General features: G+C 41.0%; 3 protein-coding genes across 5 annotated transcripts; 2 read left to right on the top strand and 1 right to left on the bottom strand.

Moving 5' to 3' along the window:
- Positions 1-45: 45 nt before the first annotated feature.
- LOC111594569 (prolyl 3-hydroxylase sudestada1-like) lies at positions 46-4354 on the top strand. 2 transcript variants are annotated; one of them, XM_023307926.2, is made up of 7 exons: positions 46-185; positions 2262-2352; positions 2568-2707; positions 2779-2976; positions 3037-3231; positions 3291-3908; positions 3962-4354. In XM_023307926.2, the coding sequence occupies exons 1-7, from the start codon at positions 137-139 to the stop codon at positions 4273-4275; spliced, it is 1605 nt and encodes a 534-aa protein (XP_023163694.2). In that variant the 5' UTR covers positions 46-136; the 3' UTR covers positions 4276-4354. The 2 variants fall into 2 exon arrangements, with proteins under 2 accessions (XP_023163694.2, XP_023163693.2); XM_023307925.2 differs by lacking the exons at positions 2262-2352; positions 2568-2707; positions 2779-2976; ... (1 more) ...; positions 3291-3908; positions 3962-4354 and adding an exon at positions 393-2166.
- An 8693-nt stretch (positions 4355-13047) lies between these two features.
- LOC111594536 (mucin-5AC) lies at positions 13048-25494 on the top strand. Of its 2 annotated transcripts, none has more exons than XM_023307876.2 (6): positions 13048-13111; positions 13629-13808; positions 17283-17503; positions 22827-23058; positions 23118-23339; positions 23420-25494. In XM_023307876.2, exons 2-6 carry the CDS (start codon positions 13769-13771, stop codon positions 25129-25131), a joined length of 2427 nt encoding a protein of 808 aa, XP_023163644.2. In that variant the 5' UTR covers positions 13048-13111; positions 13629-13768; the 3' UTR covers positions 25132-25494. The 2 variants fall into 2 exon arrangements, with proteins under 2 accessions (XP_023163644.2, XP_023163645.2); XM_023307877.2 differs by having other exon boundaries at positions 22863-23058.
- On the bottom strand, positions 19093-20901 carry LOC111594537 (kinesin heavy chain). Its single transcript, XM_023307878.2, has 2 exons — positions 20801-20901; positions 19093-20736 (listed from the first exon to the last, which is right to left on the bottom strand). The coding sequence occupies exons 1-2, from the start codon at positions 20801-20803 to the stop codon at positions 19384-19386; spliced, it is 1356 nt and encodes a 451-aa protein (XP_023163646.2). The 5' UTR covers positions 20804-20901; the 3' UTR covers positions 19093-19383.
- Positions 25495-25692: the final 198 nt, after the last annotated feature.

The following is a 25692-nucleotide window of genomic DNA, read 5'->3' on the forward strand; positions in this document are numbered from 1 at the left end:
ATCGATGCTTATCGAATCCTCTACTGACAGTTAGTCAGTCGGAGACATCGATGTTTTTGCTTCAGACGCTCAATGTACATGTTTCATTTGGTTAATCGTATTAAAATCTAATTCTACTAATAGCCAAGCACACAATATGGAAGAAACTAGTCCTTTGAAGCCCAAGCGCAAAGATAAAACTGAAGGTGAGTGGAAGCAAACGTAACCAGCATTTAAGTAGCAAAGATCTGCGTATAAATGATAAATGTGCCGGCACAACGAGTTAAATAGAGACCGCTCGTCCGTGTGTGTGCGTGTGTATAGGTGTGTGCGCTGGCCATACATTAAAATTTAAGGTATGCCTTCCTGTTTAAAAGCTTAATGCAATGTCATTCATTGTGTTGCCCTTGCAGATAAGCTCGAGGAAACGGCAGTCGCAAACAGCGAAGGTCCACAAAAGAAATTGGCGAGGCTTAATGAATCGCTGGAAACGACTTCTGAAGCGGGCGAAGCAGACGTGCAATTAACACTGAATAAAACTTATCAGCAAAAGGACGTGACGCAATGGTTGCAATCTGCATGGGCCAAGCAAGCGCAAAGTACAAAGGAGGAGACAACTGGTGCACAAATCTATGGGGAACCATTTCAAATATGCTTGCTGCCCAGTTTTCTCGAGAAGGACAATACCGGGGCTTTGGTCCACGAGATGATCAACAAGGTGCATTGGTCGCGCAAACAAATGGATTTGTATGAGTTCTATCAGAGCACCGATTTATCCAATATGCTCGAGTGCCGGCTACTCACGAACTTTCTGCAGATGCTGCGCAAACAAGTGCGACCGTGGCTGGAGGAGATCACAAATCTAAAGCTGGACTATGTATCCGCCTCGTGCAGCATGTACAGCTGCGGCGACTATTTGCTAGTGCACGATGATCTGCTGAAGGATAGGCAAGTCGCCTTCATCTATTATCTCTCACCGTGGCAGGATGGTGAGGAGTGGACCGCGGAGCAGGGCGGCTGCTTGGAAATCTTTTCCAGTGATGAACAGTGCTATCCACAGTTCCCAGTGCAACGCAAAATTGCGCCCAAAAACAATCAGTTTGCATTCTTTAAAGTCGGCTCACGTTCCTTTCACCAAGTGGGCGAAGTGACCACCTTCGATTATCCCCGTCTAACGATCAATGGCTGGTTTCATGGCGCCACCAACGAGGCCTTCGTAGCGGACTCCTCACGCGCCTTTCCCCGCCTCAGCTACCTGCAGCCGAATGTGAATAATAATCCCAGATTAGGTCTGCTGCTAAACGATGTCTACTTAAAGGCAGCCACGCGTCGCAGCATACAGAAACGCATCGAAGAGAACTCGGAGATTTGTTTATACGAGTTCTTCAAGCGCGAAAAGTTTGAATTGGCACGCGCTCAACTCTTGAAAGATGAGTCGCTTAGCTGGCGACGACAAGGACCCGCTAATGCGCACAACTATGAAGTGATGGATCTAAATACCGCGAAGGGCACTGTCCACGAGCTGCTACAACTGTTCCGCAGCAATGCAATGTTTCAGCTGCTGCGCGACTTCACCGATCTGGATTTGTATGGCGTGGATGCCATAACGCCCACATGCAGCGTAGAGCTGCAGCGCTGGTCGCATGGCAATTACACGGTGCTGGGCGATGGTCTGGTCAGCGAGGAGAACACACTGGATTTGGTTTACTATCTGAATGCTGCGGAGGGAGCGGCAGTTATCACATATCTCTCACCTGATGTTGACCAGCGCGCGAACCACAGGAATGGCTTAGATGTCGACCAAAGCATTGATAATGATACAGAGGACGATGAAGAGTGCCAAGATGACTCCGTGCTGCTGACAATAACTCCTGTGGACAATGCCCTGAATATTGTTTATCGCTGCGAAGGCACCACCAAATTCACCAAATATGTTTCGCGCAACACTCCGCTGGACAAGGGGCCGGTGTTTGTTATATCTTGCAGCTATAAGGAATAATTGCGATGATTGTTCCAAGATATGCCGCCGCACGTACAAGCCATAAATTGTTTTTCAAACAGGCAATGCACAAATGTTTAATTCTGTTTTCTAAAGTTCAACGAGAGACATACTTGAATGTTGTTTGTATACAAGCGGGAAAGCCACTAAATGAAATGCCCAATAAAGTGATGTATAAAGAAACGCAAGCGATCAAGAATTTTATATGCAATCCCAATTTTTCTAACAGTTAGCACATTCTTAATTGTTGTATCACTCAGTTTCCATTCTTGTTTAATTGCAGATAAATACCGCATAGCTGCGACTATTGCATTCATTGTGGTTATCGTTGGAATTGGCGTGCCTATGTGGTGGAAAACCACCACGGTTTACAGGTGAGTCATCTACAGTGAAAACTCACTATGAATGATTGTGATTAGACGGAGGAGCACAAATCGAATATGACTTAAACCGATACGGTCTTTACCGTAGTCTAATATAATTTCCTCAAATTAAATTTATCTTAATGATAATCCTTTATAAATACTATCCCTAAACCACCGAGTATTTACAGTATTCACAATCTATAAATTTAAATTCTCTTCCCCAGAGTCAATTTGCCATCGTCTGCCATTCAACGACTCAGCGAACAGCGTATCAAAACAGCTGTGCAGGTGTCCATCTACACACAGCAGTCAAGTCGCGCCCAGCTGCTCATTACGGAACTGCAAAACGCATTTAGCGACAGCGGTAAGCCGAAAAAAAAGACCATCATCAATCATAACCACAGTGGGGCTAATACTAATGACTTTTCCATTTAGATATTTGGATTGTAGAGTTCAAGCAGCTGTCGCCATTTGCCAAGGCTGCCGAGGCCCATACACCGGCTGTCTTGGAAAAACTGCTGTTGCAGGAGCATCCGCAAAGCGAGGGAGATTTCATATTCATTGAGTGGCCCAAGCTGGAGGATGAGCTGTTGTTGACCACGGAACGCTCGGCTCTGATGCGCAGTGATGTCAGTAAGTAGCCTTCAATTTTGTAAACTTACAGATTAAACATTGAACTTCGTCTCTCTTCAGCTTCCAATAAGATAGCGCAGCTGCTGCATTCTAAAATCCTGCAAACCTATCGCATCAATCAGATACTCAGCACAGATGAGCGCATGGGCATCAAGTCGGAGGCACCACAGCCTGCCTATGATGTGGTTATATCCGTTCTGAATCCTAAACCTAGAATCACACATGCTCAGTGGAATGTAGTCATGGCCGCACAGAGTAAGACTGTTTGAGCTTTCTAACAGTTTGGGCCATGCTTTAATCACATACCATTACAGCTTATATTGAGCCCTTCCTGGCGCAAATCTCTGATATATCCAACTACACTGTGCGTACGCAGTGGAAATATCGTGTGGCCATTGAAGCTGAACTGAAGCAAGTGCGCGATCAAACCAAATTGGGTCGCCATTATGCACTGCAGGAGTCGTCTTTGCCGCATCTCCTAACATCTATAGCACAAAACTTGAGCGCGAGCATCACAGACAAACCCGTCATCAATCTGGTGGTGTATATACCGCCCTGCAGCACTGCACCGCTGCACATATACAATAGCAAAAATGTGATGTTGACGCGTGATGGTGTCGATGCATTTATTTCCCCACCCTGGGGTGGTTTTATAATATCCAATCCGCCCGAGAGCGTTTGCCTGGCTCATGTGAACGAGGAGTCTCCTCTGGCCTACCATGTGAATACAAATGATAATATGCAGGTGATGCTGGATCAGCTGCACAAGCTGTTGGACATCAGCAGTGAGGTGCAAATAGCTGGCGTCAAGACCGTGGCTATTGAACAGCTGGCACCCAGACGCTGGGAATACGAATCCTATATGCGACGCAGTGCCATTCGCCACATAGCCACGGCGAGCAACACATTGCAGAGTCTAATAAAGCTATTGGGTAAAGCATTGCAGATTTCAACTGACTAGATTCATAATTAATGTGCTTTACAGATCAAATCAGCTACATTGTGATTGACGATAAAGTTGGCACTGCCATAACCAACTCGTATGTTGATATTCTGGCTGCCAAGGCCGCATTGCTCGAGCATCGTTTACTGGATGCCTCGGCGTTGGCCAAGCGCGCTTTTGTGGCCTCGGAGCGCGGCTTCTTTGATGCGAGCTTATTGGCACAGCTTTACTTTCCCGATGAGCAGAAATATGCTATATACATACCACTGTTTCTGCCGGTCATGGTGCCTGTGCTTAGCTCTTTCAATATGCTGCGTAAATTGCTGCAGCGCAAGCGGAAGGAAAAGCAGCAGTAAACGAGCCGCAACGAACGCTTGCTCAGTCAACTAATTAAAATTATATATCATTTAAATTAAAGCAAATAAGGAGATTTTTTAAATATTCCAAACTTTATTGTAAATATCTTTCTGTGACAGTTCCGCCTTCCCAAATAACGTCATTATTTTCTGTTTATGGCGTGAGTGTCCGAGCATATGCAGTAGACGCTTGCACAGACGAGATATGCGCACAATATTCGCATCTTCATGTTTGAGCGTCAAAAGATTCAGTTATAGATCGCAAAAATTATACAAGCATTACTTGCCTAGTCAAATAAATTTTGATTACTAAATCAAATCGAGCAAATGACACTTCACAGCACCTCGTTTTTCTCTGATGACTTTTACTGTTGGTCGGTGCGATATTAGCGAAAATATATTTTTTGATGTCAGGGCTGAAAGATGCCACGCACCCACTACCATACCCACAGCCCCTCCGGGCCAATCGAGCAGACGCAGCGTGTGAACATGGCGCATAGGTCAGAAGCGGGATGCCGCCTCATGATGAGTGTCAAAACAAGCAACAAAAGCCTTGCCAATTTTTTCGGTAAATCAAAAGTTGTTGTTACACTCTCGCAGACAACAAAGTGCAGCGATGCTTGAGGACAGTCGACGATTTAATACCTTAACCAGCAGAAATAGCAAATATATTGAAATTAACTAATCTTCTGCGAGTGTACTCAATTTCTATATGGACAAGACTATCAAATCGTAATACCATATCAGACATAATTATTTTTATATATTTATCATAACAATTTAATGATCGTATTTTAAGCTAAAGTTGACTTTTACGTAACTTAAATTATTTTTTTTTTTAAATTCCAATTTTTTTCTAACATTTGCCTTCACTCTATCTTCATCTCCTTCTCTGCATTTTATTTTCTCTCTTCTTTTTTCTTAGTCTCACCTTACCCTGTTTTTGGCTCTCTCTCCAGCGCAGTCTCTTTATCTCCCTCCTTATTTCTCTCTGAATTTTTTTTTAGCCTCTCTATCTCTCTGTTTTCCCTCTTCAAATCAAAGTGCTTAATATAAGCATTTGAAAAAAGCAAAATTCAAAACATGAAAGGCTGCGCTTCTGTCCCCATCTAAATGAACCAATACCATGACAAATCGAATGAATTTGTGAACATAGTCTGTCTGGGAAGAGTGTTCAAATTGCATGCGAATGCAAATAAAAAAATTTGCGCAGCTGTCAAAACTCGTTAAACATTGAATTGGCTGTGGCTCTGGCTATGGCCTATGGGCGCTGATCGGTAGAGGGTGGAGACGGCAGACCTGGCCCAGCATCGGCGGCAAACTATGGGCATTAAAAACTAAATAGTTAATTTTTAATTGCGCATGGCTCGTTGAGTCGAACAAAAAAAAAAAAATAACAAAAGCAGTGGCAAATGAATGGATATATGTGAGTGAGTGTGTGTGTGTATGTGTGTATGTGTGTGTGTATTCAACAAGTATTTGTCTCTTGTATTGCAAAGGTTAAATATTATTTTAATGAGCTGAGCTGTGCTTGCCTGAGACGCGAATACTTGAAGAAGAAGAAGAAACAACTACCTTTTCTCCAATTTACGTTAGCCAAAAAGGTCAACAATGTGACTTTTAACCAACGCCAAATGCCGTCAGCTTGCCAAGTGGCTTTGTGTCACGGCAAGCAAAGCGAAGCAAAGACTTTCGGTTATGTCCCTGTAGCCAGACATCTACCTAGACCACATGGCACATGGCCACATCATACAATACATACATCGAGTTGACTCGACTCTAGTCGAGGCACGCCTGCAATTGCGCAGGGCTCGACGTCTGCATTTCCGGCGCCAATTGAATCAAATTACATGCCATCCCCTTCAATTGCCTTGGCTGGCCACAAAAACTTCGATTTCCCACACGCAGCCAGAGCCAAACCGCACGCACGTAAAAAATCAATTCAGTTTAAGAGCAGAAACTCGTCTCAGTTTTTCAGATTTGAGATTTGAGATTTGAGATTTTTCAAAGAAGTCAGCTAAACCGAAGGCTAACACAATAACGAAACTAATTTTGATGCGGTTGTTAAATATTTCCAAACATTTCAACACAAAAATGAGCTGGCTGTAAAGCGAACAAGCAGGATCGAATCGAATGCTATATACCCTAGCATATCACATGGTTGTCTTAGAATTACGGATGAGTTCAATCAATATATGATAAAGATATTGCAATATATTAGTTCGATTTCCATAAGTATATATTTTTTATTATATGATCTAAAATGCTGAGAAATATGAAATGTGTTTTTAGTATATATTCAATACCCAAACAGCTAATAGATTCAAGTTTTTTTTGTATGTTTGATATAATATATAAATATATGTTTAAGTATCCTGATGTGGATAAAAGAGGCGCGTGGACATAAAGAAATGTTTAATTTGGTCAATATATCTTCAAAGCGAATATCAGAATTTTAATGAAGAGTTTGAATTGAGAACTCTTTAGTAAACTTAGGAAACATAAGACGATGCTGACTCTATATGATATAGTGATTCTGTATGAAATAGTGGCTCTAAATGATATAATTTTTCTATATGAAATAGGGTTTCTATTAGATCTAGTGGTTCTACATGAAATAGGTGTTATATATGATATAAAAGAGTGCCTCTATTATTTAGTTGTTCTATATACTATGCTTGTTTTATTTGATATAGTGTTTCTATATGATATATCTGATATAGTGGTCCTATTATTTAGTGGTTCTATATGCTATAGTGTTTCCATATGCTATAGTGGTTGTATGTGAGTGATATTGAGGTTCTATATGATTTTGTGGTTCTATATCGAACTATATGGTATATGGTGCTAGACTATATATATACTGCTTCTAATACATGTTTTTGAAAGACGACAAAGTTACACCACGAAAACTTTAAGGCACACAGACTAGCTATAACTACTAACGACATTGACTCCAGCTGTTCTGATGGATCTTTATATATTTCTAAGCCTTATGCATTGCCTGTTGCCAAAGACCTGCACATAGGCATCATAACCCGCTTATACGCTTTCGGAGGGCTTCAATGTGGAAATATTTTGTTGTTTATCGATGAAGATGCTGTAGTATTGTTTTTTGATGGACACTTAAATGCAATTGCCGCAACAAAGCGAACAACAAGGCGTATAATTAATAATTGATTACGCTTAAAATCGGACATTGCATGCCCAGCCGAAAGAATTTGGAATTGAAGAATTGAAGAATTGATTTGAACAAACATCAACAAAATGGCACAAAGTACAGGGAGCCAGGTGTGCCCAGGTGCTCGGCTTATATGGCAGCCAGTCGCAATTGCCAAATGCGCTTGGCCATAAACACTTTTGACCATAACTGCAGCTGTTGTTGTTGTTGCTGTAGCAATTGCTGCTGCTTGTGTGTTTTTTAATAGCTGCGCTGCATTCCCATCGCTGCGAGTTCGCTAAGTGAAATTAATAAAAATTGCAATCAAAGCTGAACGATGCGGCTGCACCAAAAACGTCAATGCGTCTGCGCAATGCACATAATTTGTTTAATTAATTACGCCAACACATTTTCATTGCTGTCGATTGGCCAATATAGCCCGTGATGTGATTTTTCACATAAAAAATAAAATAAAAATAGAAAAAAAAATACAAATGGAAAAACTGTAACAACCGAACGGATTTGGCAGCTTTCGAAAGATGTTGCCTCGGATGCTGTCTGCTGCTGCTGCTGCTGCTGCAGTTGCCCGTCAGCAACATTCTCAGCATGCGCCAAGGCCAGTGGCATTTTGTCTTGCATATGTGTCTGCATCTGCGTTCATCCGAGCACATTGCAACTGGAAGCTCAGCTCAACATTTAAGCCAACTTTTGTGAACGGCAAAACTTTGCTCTGCTCTGAGTCCATTGAGAATCTTTATATAGGGTATATTGTTATTGCTAAACAGATGTGTAAGAAACAAAAGGAAGCTTGGCCGATTACCATAAATTTAATATACTCTTGATTGGCACTAAGGGCTGAGTCGATCCATATGCTAACTCGAAAATGATGAGGTTTGTTTTGCAAACCTTTTTAGTTGCCATGAAACTAGCTGTAAACTCAGCTGAGGTACATAGATACTCTTAAGTTATCATAGCTTAAAAGTTTTTCATATTTTGAATTCCTTTCTGTTGTCATTCTCTTCCAAAAAAAAAAAAGAGAGTATCCCTCAGTCGTATACTCTCAGCTACTTAGTCTTTTTCAGTGCTTGGCATCGCATCTTACGAGTTGTTTAGCATTTCAGCTGTTCTGGGAAATCTATGGAGCCTAGCTGCGGGCAAACACACACAAAAACTAGAATTGGGCTCGTGACACGACCGAAAAGCGCCTCGGCACGTCGTCTGCATTGACAGCGATTTGATTCAGTGCAATTCGGATGTTGTCTTTTATGTATAACAAGTTTACCCAGGGAAAGATAATAAGACGAGAATTTAATTTAATTTAATAAAATATTATATTAAGCCAATTTCTTGTTTGACATCAACTGATGATGCTACTTCATCTTACTTGATGTTACTTTATCTGTTTATTCATTAGCTAAGAAATCTATTTAGTTTAATTAATCTTGCCTTGATCTGTTCTTATGCAAGTCGAAGTCTTCTAGTTCAGTTAACTTTTTTATCCATACAAATGAAATGCCAAAGTTGAAGCTCATATATCTGCATGTTGGCTACTGGCAAACGTTACTTGCCGTTAGTCAAATTAAATTAAGAGCAAGTCATATAAAAAACAGAACGTATTTCTATATATTGCTCTGCTCGCAACTCGACATTCCTCTGCTACTCAAGCGAGAGTCTGACAGTCGCTCGCGGTAGCCTGTCGTATACGTAATGTAATAAGGTTGTTTACATGAGCAGAGATTATTATACAAATTGCACAACTCTTGTAGCGTAAGTCAAGATCTCGAATACAGCTCAACTATATAACAATGAAAACTTTTTTTTAATTTGTGAAAATGACAAATTACGAAGGTTCAAACAGTTTTGCATAGATACAAGTTAGAGGGACAATAAAGAAACGAAAATTGCGAGCGATTAAAAAGCGTTCAGTAACAAAAAATTATGCTAAAAACTTTTTGCCTAACGAATGTCAGCTAAAAATAAAAAAAATCATATATATATATATATATATATATATATAGATATTTTTTGTATATGCTCTAAGGCATGGGAACTGCTGAGCTGAGGGCTTGTTGGATGCTGCTGGAAAAGTGTCGATGCTGCAAAGCGGTTTACGATCGTGCTCAAGGACGCTTATAAAACAAATAAAGCGAAATGCATTAAACAAAAGCAAAAATATAGCTTGCCGCCATTTGACATAAATGCCAATTTAAATGCTGCAAAACGCATAAATCAACAAACGAGAGTTTGTTGTTGCTGCTGGGGCTGCTGCTGTGGCTGCGGCTGCTGTTGCTGTTGCTGTTGCTGTTGCTATTGCTGTTGCTGTCGTGTTTTAGCCGAAACAAACGTTCAGCAAGTGGCGCACCTTAAAAACGTTTTTCTGACTTTATGCCCGCGGCAAATGCAAAGCAATTGAAGAAGACACCAAAAGCCGAAGGGAGCAGAGTTCAGTCAACATCAACAGCAAAAGCAACGGCAACGGGGTGACAAAAAAAAGTTACGGCAAATGGCGTTTAATTGAATTAACATAAGCTAAGAAAAGTTGGCTTAATAGATGCGCATAATTTGGCACATCCTGGTCAGTTGGCATTTAATGCTTGATGCTGAGTCTATAGGAAATGACAGTTGCGGCTGCTGGGTCACAGCAGCAGCAGCGGCAGCGGCAGCAACATGAACAATGCTCAGCAGCAAAAGACTCGACTGAAAGCTCATTAACATGATTACAATGAATAATTCCACACACACACACACACACATACACACATAGTCCAACATTGTTGCAAATAATTACGAAAAATGCATTTGTATGGCTATGCAATTAGTCACAGATAGCACAACAACAACAATAACAGCCATCTGTTGGGTGTCGCTGCAGCATCTGCAAGACTGCGCGCCGCGCCGCGCCGGATTCTTGGCGAAATCAGCTGCCAGGCAGCACCTTTTGCCGTTTGCCATTCCCATAATTTGCAATATATATATATATATATATATATACATTTTTGTTGTTATTTATTTTGTTGTTTGACTGAGCTTAGCAACTGCAATGCCTATAACATTTTCTCACGTTTCGTCTGGAAAGATTTCGGCACAAGTTGCGCCTAATGGCGGGGGTGCTGCCTAATGCGCATTTTATGCAAATGCAAATGCAGCGCCTATATATCTGTATATTTATATATACATATGCCTATAGCTGCCTAGAGTTTGGTCAGTTTATGAGTGCAAATATTAAGTTGACAGTAGCTGGTCGAACAAGTTCGTTGCTTAAGTCTTTCGTTTGTAATTGCACGCATAAAACGCGCATCAGTACATCTATGTGGCAATGCGTTTCGCTAACTGTCAAATTAGCTGACTGACTGACTGACCGAACAGCCAACTGACTGCCCGGCTGCCAGGCTGACCCAATCCTGAGCCTGAGCCGTCGCCGCCGCCGCCGTTGCCGCTATTTCGCAAGCCTGTGTCGCATCATAAACTGTAAATTGCACAGCTGCGACTGCATTTGCCACGTGCAGGCGTACCAAATCGCAGCCCATGCGAATTGCTGCCAGCCCGGCAGCGTGTGAGTGTATGTGATTTCTTATTATGAGGTTTTCCACTTTATCAACGGAAAATCTGCTGGCAGCCGCACATGCTTATGCTCATTGCTGCACAATTACTCAATGGGCTCCGACAAGCAATTGCAATTGAAATGCCCAGCCATTGAGCTCCCAAGCAACCCCATTCCCAATTTTTGTTTTTGATTTGAAAGCCTCGCTCGACTCGCTTGGCCTGGCCTGATGCTAACTTTTTGGCATTTTTTGGCGCGTCGGGCTGCCAGCAAATGCCAGACGCGCATCTTCAGCTTAATTGAAATTTACTCTTGCTGCTGTTGCGGCTGCTGCTGCAGTTGCCGCTGCGGCTGCTGTTGGTGAATGTCTGCATGCATTTTGCATTGGCTCCCACACATTGTGCAAATGCTTTCGGCACTTTTACTGCATTCAACCAGCCAACTATCTTATATAATCACACACAACAAAATAATAATAAAACGAAAAACCAAAAAAAAAAAAAAAATATAAATATTAAATAATTTACGTGCATCGGAATTCTTAACGAGTTGTTGTAAGACCCTTTTACCAGTTGCCATCTGTTGAGCCGCTGGAACAGCAAAGTCGTGGCGCATTTATCAATGTCAGCCAGGCGGAGGCCATTGAAATTGATGTGTATTTAATTGAAAGCGGGCGCTAATTAGAATTGTGCCTGGGCTGCTGTGTAATGCGAAAAGAAACTGAAAGCGAGTTCGTGCCTTAAGTCTTTTGTTTGGCGTTCGCTTTTCATTTTATTTTTTTTTGTTTGATTTTGTTTTGTTTTCTTTAGTTTGGCCGTCTGGACACTTCCTAGTTATTAGCCTTTCCCACGCAGTTGGGCAACAGCATCGCGTGAGTCATAGCCTTTCTTTGCCTGGGATGACACAAAACGTAGGCCAAGCTAAATAAATTGAACATTTATTATGTTTTTTCCCCTCCCTTCTGCTAGTCCTCTGCCCATCCATCGCCCGTCGACCTGCCGAAAAACTGTTACACAATCATTGCAGCTGAACTCTGAACATGAGCCGAGAAATTAGAAAAAAAAACAACAACAGCAAAATATTGATGGGAAGCCAGTTGCAGGCGCAGCACATAGGATGGCTCATGCCCGCAGCTAAACCGGGCTGCAGCAAGTCAACAACAAGTCAACTCAGGCTCGTCTTCAGTTGACATTTTTTTTTTGATGATGCTGATGATGCTGCAGCTGCTTTGTTTTTCCGGCAGCCAACCTCAACTTTGAAATGCCAAGCTGTCAGTTTAGGGCCACGCTGTGATGGACATTAGGCGTCACGCCGCCTTTTTTTTGGTTTTTATTTTGGCCAGATCAGAAACGGCAAACAAAAATGTTTAAATAGCAACGCCCAGTAAACGTAGCTGCTAGATCTGCGGGCGTGCAAATTCCCACACTGCAACAAATGCCGCGCATTCCCCACACTACTTACCCATATACGCGAACCGGATTGCCGAGAGGCAGCAGCAGCAGCGGCAGCCGTCGCGGCAGCAGCGCGACTTTTGCCCCGACACAAGCAGCAACAGCAGCAGCCGTCGCGGCAGCAGCAAGAGTAAATGACAATGCCGCGCCGCGCCATGACTAACTATGACATAATACCAGCGGAAGATGCAACCGACGCTTCAGCCAGTTGCAAGCCAAACAAACATTTTCTGTACATGAAATTGCAGGCGTCTTGCGGTGGGAGTGCGGTCATAAGCATGAGCTGATGCTGTAGCCCTGTGGCCGCCAGCTGACGTAAGTGAGTGACAAACGATGCCAAAATGCAACTGCAGCAACAATGCATGCAACATGTCACACGCTGCGTATGCGTAATGTGCGTTAAGCATGCGACACATGCGCCCAACTAGACTCGAAGCTTGGTCAAAGCTGAAGCAGCTTCTAGTTGCGACGCGTCGCAGCTGCCGACTGCGACGTTGCTGCCGCTGCCGCTGTCGCTGCCGCGGCTGCTGCTGCTGCCTCTGCTTTGGCTGCCTTGGCTGCTTCTGCTGATGAGGCCCAAGTGGTTTTTCCTTTCGCTTTCAGAAATCATTTCGCTTCGACAACGTAAACGATAAAGTCGCAAAACGCGCAACATTGCGCCTCTCGCTTGGCTCGTCTCGTGCGGTTCGTAGTTCAACTTGTTAAACACACAGCCAGTGACTGTCACTGTGACTGTGACTGTGACTGTCTGTGACTGTCAGTGACTGAGTGCTTTTTGTTAGTCTGCCTGTTTGCCCAGTCAAGTGGCAAAGACGTCTGCAACGTTTCGCTGCACATTCTAAATGGCTTTTCCGTAGTTTTCGCACCTTGCGAAACACATTTTTACGCATTTACATACGAGCTCGGTTCGAAGAAGAAGAAGACGTAGCAGCAGCAAAGAAGCAGAAATACCAGAATTTTCGCTTTGAACATTTTGTCGGCACTTTTTGCTTATTTTCTACTTGAGCGCTGGCATGACAAACAGTTTCATATAAAGAAAATGAATCGCTCGATGATTTTGTGTTAATTTTCCAGCAACAAGAATACACGAAAAATAGCATAAAAAACCGAACAAATCAAAAGCTATTAAAAAACATAGTTGTGCGTTTTGTAATAATCGTATTTATATGATCTTTCTGCGTGTTGTGTTGTCTGTTTACAGTGCATTCCATGTGAATATCTACTTTAACTAGCAGCTTAAGCACTTCGGATAAGCCCCCTCCTTACTTTGGATATTATAAATTACACCTTCGGCTGTGGATATACGCCTCGATTTTGGATTAATTAACTAAGAACAGCGCCATGTCGACTTTTAACTATCAAATGAGCGCGCTTCTACTGGGTGAGTTGTTAGAAATAATCGATTTATGATATAGGATATGAAAAAGAAAATAAATAAATAGAACACAATATAAAAATATATTTTGTTATATATATAATAAAACAACGTGAAGCAGCTTAGTTCTATATTTTCCAAATATCTTTTTATATTCCAATACTTTAATTTCACTTATGTAAAGATTCAGAGAAATTTTTTATATATGTATTGATTTTCAGAAAATACTAAGATAAAGTTTTTTCGTTTTTTTCAAAGATTTAGCTAAATTTAGGTTTTTTAAAGATTTCTTACTGCCTTTTATGCAATTATAATAATAAAAAAAATTAAGAAATATGGGCAAAAAAATTCATTCATGGAAATTTCAAGAAACTTTTACAATTCTTAGCTAATATTTTTTTCCAATGATAAAAAGTCTTCAAGATTGAGAAAAACTAAATAACAAATTATAAATATACATATATTTAAATATAATAATTTGTTGTATATTTAAATATTTAAAAAAAAAAAAACAAAACACTTTTATGAATTCTCTCTTTTTCTCCAAATAAATAAATTTTACACAAATTTAAGTGTGCTAAATAAACTGATTTGGAGGAACCCTAATGAGAAATAAAATAACTTATAAACTTTAATTTATTTCGGGGACATTTATAGGTTAAAAATTAAAAATTATTAAAGGCAAATTGAGAGCTCATAAAATTATTTAGTAATTTTTTAAATTAAAATAATTAAATATGAATAAGTTAAAACCCTTCAGGGAATTTAAAAGTAATATGTAAATTGTAATTCACCGGAAACCTTTTTCCGTTCAAAAGTTAAGGATTAAAAAATTTTGAATTTAAATTATTTTAATTTTTATATTTTTATTTTTTATTTTTTAATTTAATATATATAAAAATACTTTTTTTTAAACTTTTCAAGCCCGTTTACTTCTTATATATAAAAATATAAAATAATTATAAATTATCAAATTTTTTTTAAATTCGTCGGTTATTCGTTGAAGATTCTTGTTTTTATGACCTTAAGTTTGCGCACATGACGGAAAATAGTTTTTTTTATGAGAAATAAGATTGATAAATAGATTTTTAATGGACACTAAAAAGTGTAGCAAAAAGTAACTCATCAGGTAATTCGACCTCATCATTACGCCGGACAAAAAAATTCCCCCCGCATTAAAGAAAGAACACAATTGAAGATTCATTGAAATCACTTCCTGATGACAGACATAATTTGGAACGTTAGCTCATTGGGCACGCATCAAATTGACCTTCTCTCGGTGGCTTTGATTGCGCATTCCAACAATCACATCATGCGGAGCTCATCTCTTCGCGATAATTAATTCGCATGATCATTAGCTGGGGCTGGCTCTTTAATCTTTCATAATAGGAAATTATGCATTGACTCAAGGTCCGTAAATTAACGTAACTCAGCATCAGTTTATGGGAATTTCTACAAATATTGCTCGAACCCAAAAAGTAAAATGCAATTAGTTGTGAGTTTTGGCAAAAACAACAAAGATGCGCCCAATAGACAAGATAAATAATTTGTCTTAAATGAATATTGGGTCAGAAATAATTATATGCGCATGTAAAACTTTTGAATGATCATTAAGCGGCATAGACGACGCCCCACGGAAGCCGTCTGGGACGCAAATTGGTTTCAGCTGAAGTTAAACAAAAGACCTGGCCTAACAAAAACCGCAATTCCCGGAGCAGCTGCTGCTGCTGCCCAGTCATAGTTCACAAAGGCAAAGATTTCAAATGTCTAGGGAAAAAGTTGTTGGAATTGAAAATAAAATTCACTTTGAATTCAATGCGAATCTTTAAAGCCCAACTCTTTCTCCCTCTCTATCTCTCTCTCGGTGCCTGTTATATACACCAACTGATGATTGCGCAATGCGCCAGCTAACGAATTTGACTGCAATTTGAGCCAAGGCGATTTGCATTGGTTCTGCAATTGCAAATTGCAATTGCTTTAATTGCGGCAAGCGCATCTTCCGTTTGCCATTTCGCTTTGCAAGAACAGTGCCTGCAAAAAGACAAGCAACAGTGCCGGCCAAAAGTCGTCATGCTAATTAGGTGTTGCACATGTGGCAATAGCCTTTGGTATGGCTTCGTACTCTCTTGATTCAAGAATAGGTATCCACAGGGGTCATGCATAATAGAGAACAGTGCCTGCAAAAAGGCTGACAGCCAAAAGTAGAGTCATGCAGTTGCTTGTAATGTGCATATAGTGAAATAGGGTATCAAGAGGCGTGCTTTATAGTATTTGATTTGTAACAGTGACTGCCACAAGTGAGGCAACAGGGTAAGGCATAGGAAATCAAAGTAAATTTTGTGGATATAGTATATAAAACAAATATTGGTTGAGCATTTATAAAATTTGTCTGAAAACAGTGACTGCAAATAGTTAGACAACAACGCCAGCTAAAGCTTCTCAGTATAGTTAGACATTGCACACATACAACTAATTTATTGATATAGCAACTACTAGAATATTCCAGATAAATTTTCATAGAGGTACTTTTATTATATACAGTGCCTGTAAAAGGTCTGCCCACAGTGTGAGCTATTCGAGAGTATCAAATGTCACAGTGGCACACACTCACCTACAGCGGGATAGGATCTTAGACATTTAAATGGAAATAGTGACTGCCAAAAGTCTCGCAACAGAGCCGCCTGAAAGTGATCATGATTACTTATGACATTTCATGTGTGCAGCTGGCTTTTAGTGTATCAACATAGCAACATGTATAGGAGGCAACCATAACAGTGCCTGCAAAAACAGCGACAACAGTGTCAAGGCAACTTGATGGAACTAGCTTGTCGTGTGGCAGGCATTCACACATGTCCATAGGAGCATTCCATAGCACTTGATTGATAAAAGTGCCTGCCAAAAGTCTAGCAACAGTGCCATTCCACAGTAATTAGACATCTCACATGTGTAAGTGGCTTTTTGTGTATCATTTGTACTTGCATGTTGTTTGGCATAGGTAATCCATAATATTTGATTGACGTGGTATTTTAATTGTTTGACCCTCATATTGGGACTTACAGAGATATTTTTGTGGATTTGTGGCCAATTTGGTAGCTGAATTGACACAAGTGTACAAACATCGCGCTGTGGGAATTTGCGGTTTCAAGTCTTAATGATGTCTTTTTGTATCAAAAAGCCATCAATTGTCAAATGAAAACAAAAACAAAAGCTTACAGCCACAACACACGCGCACAGAACTTAGCCAGCCTTGAGCATCAGTTACACACACAGACAGACACACACACACACATAGGCACATAGGCACACGCATAAATCATGTGCCTCGTCTTGCAAGCGAAAGTGTTGCGAGTGCGCGAGCCACATTTAGATGAAGGTCAGCGGGGCAACCGCACTGGCCGCCACTGCTACGGCGGTTGCACCACTTGAGTTTCAAATTTTGTTCGAAAAGCTCACGATTTTTATGTTTGTTGATCTTTGCAGCCACCGCCGCAATGGCCCTGCTGTGCGGCAATGTGCTGGGGCAGGCGCAGCTGCTAGACGAGGATGACGATGCCTTTGGCAGGCCCTGGCCCACGTACAGTTTGCAGAATATGCCCAAGACGCAGTTCACCTGCCGTGACAAGATACTTGGCGGCTACTACGCCGATCCCGAGACTCAGTGTCAAATGTTCCATGTCTGTGTCAAGCTGCCTGGAGTGGGGGTAAGTGTTATGCGATAGCTAAAAACAACAACAGCAACAACAACAACAGAGCATTAGCAGTTGACTGGGGCATTCGATCTTAGGCTGTAAATATGTGGATGCATTACAAAATAGTTAATGTTGGGTATATAGGTTTTATAGAATGTGAAAGGGCGGGCTGAAAAAAACGTAAAATGTATTAGTTGCTTATTGTTCAATCTGCTTATATCTTTAAGTTATTTTTTCACGACAAGCGCTTCAAGGTAACCAAGCTGCCTATGCACCTATAAGATTTGTATAGCTGTAAACATATTCCTCGCATCAATTTTAAATCGAAATCGAAAATCTTTATGTATTTAGAAATATTTTTGAATTTGAATGCTGTGGGAAATATTAAAATAAATTTATTTAAATTTTTCCTATTATTATTTATTTACTTAACAATTAAAGTTTTATATTTAATATTAAAAATATTTATTTAATACAGAAAACATTATCAGCGGCATTAGACTCCAAACGTATATACAATGTTTGATTTTTTTAATTTTTATTTTTTTTTTTTTTTCATTTTGTAAATATATATATATGAATGTATGGAAGTTTTAAATAAGTATTAATATTATTTAATATGTATATATATTATCCTAAATATTTTCAATTAATTTTACCATAATTATGCTTAATACAAATTATTAAATTATATTATTATTTATTTATATATATTTCTATTTATATTTATTATTATATTATTTATGCATTTTTATCTCTTCTTTACAGAAATTCTAGAAGATTGCTTTCCAAATACAACAAAGCATTTGGAAAGCAAGCTTCTAGAATTTCTATAACTTTTTAAAAATAATAGACTGCTTTGAGATTCAGTAATAAATTCCAGACTTCATGAATTTGATAACTATATTTGATTGAAAATAGTTTTACAGTTAGTGTTAGAGATATAGGTAGAGATAGAGTGAGTCGTCTACAAGATACTGCTGTCCCTCTAAGCAATGCCATTCTCTAACATTAACAAAGACAATATACCATAAATGCAGGGTATGCTCTAGTGTCATACTTTGACGAAACAAAGTCACGATTACTGACGCACTTCTAGCTGCATCAGATTTGTCTTTTTACCAGCTCAACTATAGACAGACTTGCAAGGGCACGATTATTTACAGGGTATCTGGCTGTGGCATACACTCAGTACCAGCGTGCCTGCACATACTTATCGTTATTACACTCAAGTTATGGTGTAAACAATAGCTTAGCCAACAAGCAGCCGCAGCCTTCGACTCTTGCCAGTCTAAATTCCTTGGATGATCTTGGACATTTCACAACATGAAGTTGATCAAATTTTAATAGATATATGCACATTTTGTTGTAAAAGACATTGACAATTTGCATGTGGCCACCATAGGGCCAGAGGAATTCCAAAGTACTAAAAAAGAGAGATGCAAATGCAAAGCATTGGACATTTGTTAACTTAAGGGCGCTCTGTGTCGGTGTCAGCTTAAATGGCAAAGATGCACAGCTACAAAGCCCCCACCCCATCAATTGAGAAGAGTGCCGGGGGAGCACCTGCAAAGGGATGGGTCGAGGTGGGGAGATATCTATGTGTCTGATGAGACTTCGTGACTGCCCAGGTCGCCAGTCAGTGTTGCCAGTTGCAGCCAAACAGCATCTGCTGGCTTATCGTTGACCTTTAAGTGTATAAAGTATTCAGTGCGAGCCATTAACTCCACGTCGCAAGCAGGCGAGCGAGCGAGATAGAGAAAGAGAGCGCACTTACAAGCTACAGTCGGAGACAGATACGAGTTATACGGAGAGTGATAGAAAGTACAACAGACTGAGAGTGTTGGACAGATCTAGCGTACAGATTTGTTGTCGCTGTCTTCCAGCAGCTGCTACGTCTGATGGGTCCTATGCAGCACGTTGAAGATGTCATTGAGCACCTTCGATAGTTCCGCTTGTCGTTTCTGTTCCTGCACTTGCTGCTCCCTGCGCTGATGCATCCACAAATGCTTAAACATATCGTAATACTTGGCTAGCTTGCGCTGAAATATGTTTCGCTGCCTCTCCATCTTCATGTTGGTCCGCGCCAGCATGAATTGCAGGTGATCCAATATTTGATTATTCTGCTTCAGCTGCTCGCTCTTCTGTTCGTAGTTGATGGACAGCTGTGTGACAATATGCTGTACTTCCAGCATTTCCTCTAGGTTGGCTTTCGCATCTGCCTTGATGTGATTCAGCTGATCGGAAAGCTCACTCTCCCTGTCGTACCCCACATTGTCACAGTCAGTAAGCACCACCGATTGCTTCAGCTGATAGAATTGGCTGGGCTTGCACTGGGTATAGGTATTGCGTTGCTTCGGTAATTCGAATTCAAGCTGAGTGCTGGTGTTGTTTTCCTTCAGCAACTCCAGCAGCTCATTCAGCTGAAATTTGTAATCGTTGGCGCTCCAAAGCTTTAGCCCAAACAGCTTATTACTCAGGCAATGGCACTTCTTGCGCTCTCGCATATAAAGCGCCTTCCAGATCTTGGCACAGTCCATGGCCGCAACTGCGTCGAATTGTAGACTCGGTGCAGCTGTATAATTGATAATCACAGTGCTCTCGTCGCTGTCTAGTAAGTCCTTGAGGATTCGTGTTAGCCGTATATTATAGTATCTGATATGCGTTTTGGTATTCCTAGATAGCGCGCTGATTATCTTTAACAATGAGGCCATCGGTGTGCGCAGCTGTAGCATCATCTCCGAGTGATCCACAGCCATCAAATGGACTAGCTGCAGGCTGCCATGCAGATGCAGCGATCGTTCCAAATTGGTCTGCCTCACGCATATGGTAAATAGTGCATAGGGATAAGCATTGGAGGCTATCGCATCATCCGATTGCTCTTGCAGCTGCCCGATTACCTTTTCTATATACAAATAAACATCATCGGGCGATGCGACAAAGTGTTCCTCTGTTGTGTCAATCAATTGGCCTTTTACTAAATACTGTTTCATCTGGCTGATGGATATATTGATTTCCATAGTCACCTCCATGGTGTACACGTGGCTAAACAGCTCGCATAGAACACGATCAATCATGTCCACTTTGCTGTTCCGTCTTGCGCCAATTGGCCATCTGCCGTAGTTGAATATGGTGCTGGCTTTGCCCTTGAACACATCATCCAGTACGCTCGAAACGGCCTCTTCACACACATCAGTTTGCTGTTGATTCAGCTCAGACATTTTGCGAAATAGATACATTTTTGCCTAGTTTAAAGGAGTTGGGCATTGAGCATCGTGCATCAACCGTGGCTTCACCAGCCTCTCTTACCATGTTAAACGAAGTAAATAATGCCCAAGTCAAAATGGTGTGGGTTTTTAACTATACTATACATAAGGATTTTGAGTTTTCAATTGGCCTACTATAGAATAAATAAATACATCTATGTACACATACATATATGTATATGTATGCTATGTCCACATGGGCCACATCGAGAACACGTTCACTTCGCCTCAATTAACGGCAAAATGTGTGCAGCAGCAGCAGCAGCAGCAGCATCATCTGGTGGCAACTGCCACAGCCGGATACCAATTCAAATGCCAAGTGCCACAAAGCACAAGTAGAAGAAGCAGCAGAAAAAAGCACACAAATGCCAAAGTTCGTCTACGGCCTTTGGCTTGTTAAAGTCGAAACCTTGCCACGGCTCTTCCAACTATTGTCACGATATGCACCGTACGACATCGCTGACTATGTATGCCAGCTTATATTATATCTGTGACTTAGACTAGTCTATAACTACTAAATACTGCTTTTGGAATAAAGTGTTTTATACTAACGGTTATGACTATATATTCACAGCTTACAGATTCTCATTTAACTGAGAAGGTGCTTAAGTTCTATACTATATAAACTAATTTCATGAGCATTAACTTTAATGAATGAAATGAAATATATTTTTTTATTATATGATAAGCGGCTATGCTAGACTATTAGATACCCTGTGCCTAAGTAAACATGTTTTTATACAAGTTCTAGCTTGTGAAGCTTCTAGACTTTCTAGTCCCTTCTTTCTAACTAACACAAATTTAGCAAACATCAAATGAGTCGAATGACATAATATATTATCACAAATGGCTTATAAGAACACTCAGTTAATGAGAACGACCAGATAGATATGCAGAGCAACTGAGCTCATCGGCTTCACTAATCATATATATATGCATCTTAAACATTTAAAAAAAGTATTTTTACACTTTTGAGAGACGTAAGATTATTTATAATTAAATGGCAAGTCTTATAGAATTTTTAAATTGCTGAAATTTTTTAATAAATGAAACAGAAAACGAAATATAGTAAGAGAAAATAGTATCACTCTTGCTTGGTCAGCCTATACATTATGTGGCCAAGCAAGAGTGATACAATTTTCGATAACTATATTACGGCAGCTTTTTAAGTTATCGATAAAATATGGCTATATAAAACTTCTGTATGATTAGCCATTTCATTGTAAATTCATAAATCATTATATAAAAATATTAACTACGAAAACATACAAATAAAGTGCGGTGATCTAGCTATTTCTATTTGTCTGTGGACTTGTTTGAATGAGCGCATTGCTGATTGTCTTGAAATTTCGAATATGTGCATGTGCAGTATTGTAACCGTTATAATTTCTTTTTATCGATATGTCACATAATTTCAGATAAAATCGATAGCTAATTTGACTTGGTTTGTAAGCATAAATTGAAGACCATTAAAGCTGCATTGATTTTCGTCATTTTAAATCATTTTAATTTCAGATTTAAATTACAATGATACAAATTTTATTCTAATGCTTTCAAAATTGTATTAAGAACTTATCTAGAAAAATTCGTGCCATATTTCCTTCAGAGTTTCGAAGGTTTTATGTATCATAGAAATTCAGATATATATACAAATTTAGGCTTGGTTTAAATCCAAGCCGACCTATACCTTTACTTGAAATATGCATTACTAGAATTATTTGCTAAATTGTATATGCACTTCTATTATTACTTATTTAATTTGAAAACTACAAATAAATATCAAAAATAGTTTTCGAAAATTTAAAAAATCTTTTTTTTCTAATCCAGATTTGAAACTTTTATAGAGACTGTGTAAAATATAATTCAAAATGTATATATACAATATTTTATTCATAAATTCAACTACTTTTACTGTTGTTGTTATTGTTGTTGCCAGTTTTTTTTTTAATTAACCACAGAGAAAAGAAACCAAAAAATCGCTTTTTAACTAATTTTGCTCACTTATCAAATTGAATTTTGCATGTTGATCTGGTTATGTGCTTTTGCTGTTAATGCGACTGTTTGCGCAGCTCTCACATCGAAGAGTTAATTCGTTTGTCCAACAGGTGCAGGACTATCGCTTCCTCTGCCCAAATAGCACGGCCTTCGACCAGGAGCTGCAGATCTGCGCCAACTGGGCGGATGTCGATTGCGACAAGTCGACGTCGCTATATCTGAACGATTTGTATCGGTCAGGCGATGAGAGCAAGAGCGTTAATCAGGAGGATGAGCCCACCTTCCATTTGCAGCGTGCCGAAAGTGGTAGATAATGATCCACTTATGTTGTCTCATTCATTATACACGATTTGACCTGATTGCAGGTGATGTGCGTCGCTCCAAGGAGAATCGCGGCGATCAAAAGTCGCGCCCCAGACATAATTATGCGGCGACTGCTTCCAGCTCGAGTGCGGACAGCACGCCGACAACCAAACGACCCATCACCAGCTATTACACGCCTACGACAACAACAACCACCACAACAACAACCACTGAGCGAAACTACTACAACAACAACAACAACAACTACAACGACGACTCGAAGCGTAAGTTAACAAACAACAATGGAATCTTCAAAGTTATTACACAAATTAATCACGCTCTTGTCTCTCGCTGGCATCCGCAGAAGACATCGATGATATCTTTAAGGGTTCCCACAGCTCGCACTTCTTTGCCAATCGGCATGGCGGGCGTGAGTTTGACGAGGAGCCGCCGCGTCCCAGGCCCAACGATTTCAACGATTACAATCGCAAGACCACTGAGGCGGCTGGCAAGACGCGTGCCACGCCCACGCGCGGACAGCGCACCAGCCAAAGTGCCAGCGCAAGTCCAACCACCAGCACCACAGCTGCTCCATCGACCAAATCCGTGAAGAAGATAACGCTGCATGCTTCGTTTAGTACAGGCTTCCAGGACTATACGCAGCACTATAAGTCGACCACGCCCAGTACCTTGGCGCCCACAGCGGGCACCACTCCACGCCTAGGTAACGGCATCACCAGCCGCTTCAGCTTCGGCTCGAATGACTACCAGACCCAGGAGCGCATTCAGCCAACCACATATAATCCCAACAACGGGTTCCGCTACAAGAGCACGGAGCTGCCCTCCAGCTCGACCAAGCTGACGGGCAAGAATGTCCAGGACTTTGACAAGGAGACCACCAGACGACATAAGCCAACAGTGTCAGCACGCAAGCAGAAACTCGGTCCACAGGAGTCGAACTACATCAATCACAATGAATTCGCCGAACTGGCCAAGCCCCAGCCGTTCCAGGCCAGCCAGGGTGCATCCCGGAAGCCCGCCCAGCTGGAGCCACAGTATCAACGACCGCGTACACAGTCAACGGCACAGCAGTTGACGCGCGTGGGCAGCCAGGAGCCATCGCCATTTAAGTCCTCGCCAAGTGCCTCTGCTTCCAATGCCAAGCCGCGCACCTTCACCAGCCGCGGCAGCATCACCTACAAGGCAACCACACAGCGATATGCCGACGATGAGTTCTATTATCCGACCACCACCAGCACAGCTAATCCCAGCAAGAAGTTGTCCACGCACGCCATAAGAGATGCCTTTACGCCCACCACCTTTAAGCCAACAACGTACAAGAAGGCCTACGAGCCGAGCTACTATCAGGTGCAACAAACGCTGCGTCCCAGCCAGAGTCCGAGCTCCAAGAAGACAACGGCTGTGACAGCTGCGCTGCCCACCACAGCCAATCCGCACTACAATGTGGACGAGGATGACGGACAGTACCATCCGGAGCTGTATGAGAATGACTTTCCACGCAATCGCTTCAAGTTTCTGCGTAACAGATCCACCAGCCCCACGACGTCCACGAGCACGACCAACGCGCCCGTATCGAGCAGGCAGCCGCATGGCTTTCAGCAGGCGCACAGCCATCTGAGGAGCCAGCAGCAGTCCACCTATCAGAAGGAGCATGAGCAGGAGCAATCGGATCTAAGCGATGAGGATGAGCTCTTCAAGACGGCGCAATCGCTCAACTTTGGCGCTGCCAGCATCAACAAGCTACGCGCTGATATCTACAAGGCGGAGAAGACTTCGCAGCAGTATAACTCGCAGTACAGTCCACAGTTGGCGCCATCTAGTCCGAAGACGACCGCCCAGGCGACCAGCTCAACAACGACAGTGACAACAACAACAACAACCACAACAAGACGCCCCACAACAAGCACAACGAAAGCAACAACAACCACAAGCTCTCCAGTGGAGTCTAAGAAATCAGCCAAGAGCAAAAAGGAGGATAAGAAGAGCAAGTCCAAACGGCCGCCACATGCCGATGAGGATACCAGCTATGATTACGCCTACTACGACACGGACTGAGCTCCAGGTCAGCATCGGCATGCGCCCAGCCCAGCCCAGCACAGCCCTCGAACTATATAACCCATATTTTGTATGCCTTCATCGTAAACTAACGCACTTTAATCCCCTCCAGCAGCAACTATATAGGTGCCACAGTATTTTATATATATATATATATGTACACAAATCAAAATAACTTCCCGATTTCAGCTATTGCTCGCATTTTTTCATCGTCTTCGGCTATTGATGGCCCCTGAATACCCATTAACACTCGCGTACATTCATTCAATCAGATGCGTTCGTTCTAATGAATTTCCATGCGTGTATCTAGTTATTTAAATAAAACAAACATATTTTTAGTCGTTAGACAATTGTTAAACTGAAAAAGAAAACACATAAAAAAACGAAAGCTAAAATCATTTCGAACTGCAGCTGCTAAAATTTAAACGAAATATTTCTATTCAAGAATTTGTATTTCTAATGTTTTTCGATTGTATTCATTGCGAAAATTATATTAATTTTAAGTTTTCTTGTAAATAAAATGATAAATAATAGGTTTTGTTTTTGTGAACTTTGATTATC

Source organism: Drosophila hydei, unplaced genomic scaffold, assembly GCF_003285905.1.
Source record: "Drosophila hydei strain 15085-1641.00,03,60 unplaced genomic scaffold, DhydRS2 tig00008119-arrow-pilon, whole genome shotgun sequence".
Taxonomy (NCBI): domain Eukaryota; kingdom Metazoa; phylum Arthropoda; class Insecta; order Diptera; family Drosophilidae; genus Drosophila; species Drosophila hydei.

Excerpts from the sequence above, each read along its gene's own strand:
- LOC111594569 (XM_023307925.2), top strand. The coding sequence starts at position 137 with ATGGAAGAAACTAGTCCTTTGAAGCCCAAGCGCAAAGATAAAACTGAA. Across the intron at positions 186-392 it reads GCGCAAAGATAAAACTGAAG|ATAAGCTCGAGGAAACGGCA; the intron begins GTGAGTGGAAGC and ends TTGCCCTTGCAG.
- LOC111594536 (XM_023307876.2), top strand. The coding sequence starts at position 13,769 with ATGTCGACTTTTAACTATCAAATGAGCGCGCTTCTACTGG. Across the intron at positions 13,809-17,282 it reads AATGAGCGCGCTTCTACTGG|CCACCGCCGCAATGGCCCTG; the intron begins GTGAGTTGTTAG and ends TGATCTTTGCAG. Across the intron at positions 23,340-23,419 it reads CTACAACGACGACTCGAAGC|AAGACATCGATGATATCTTT; the intron begins GTAAGTTAACAA and ends TGGCATCCGCAG.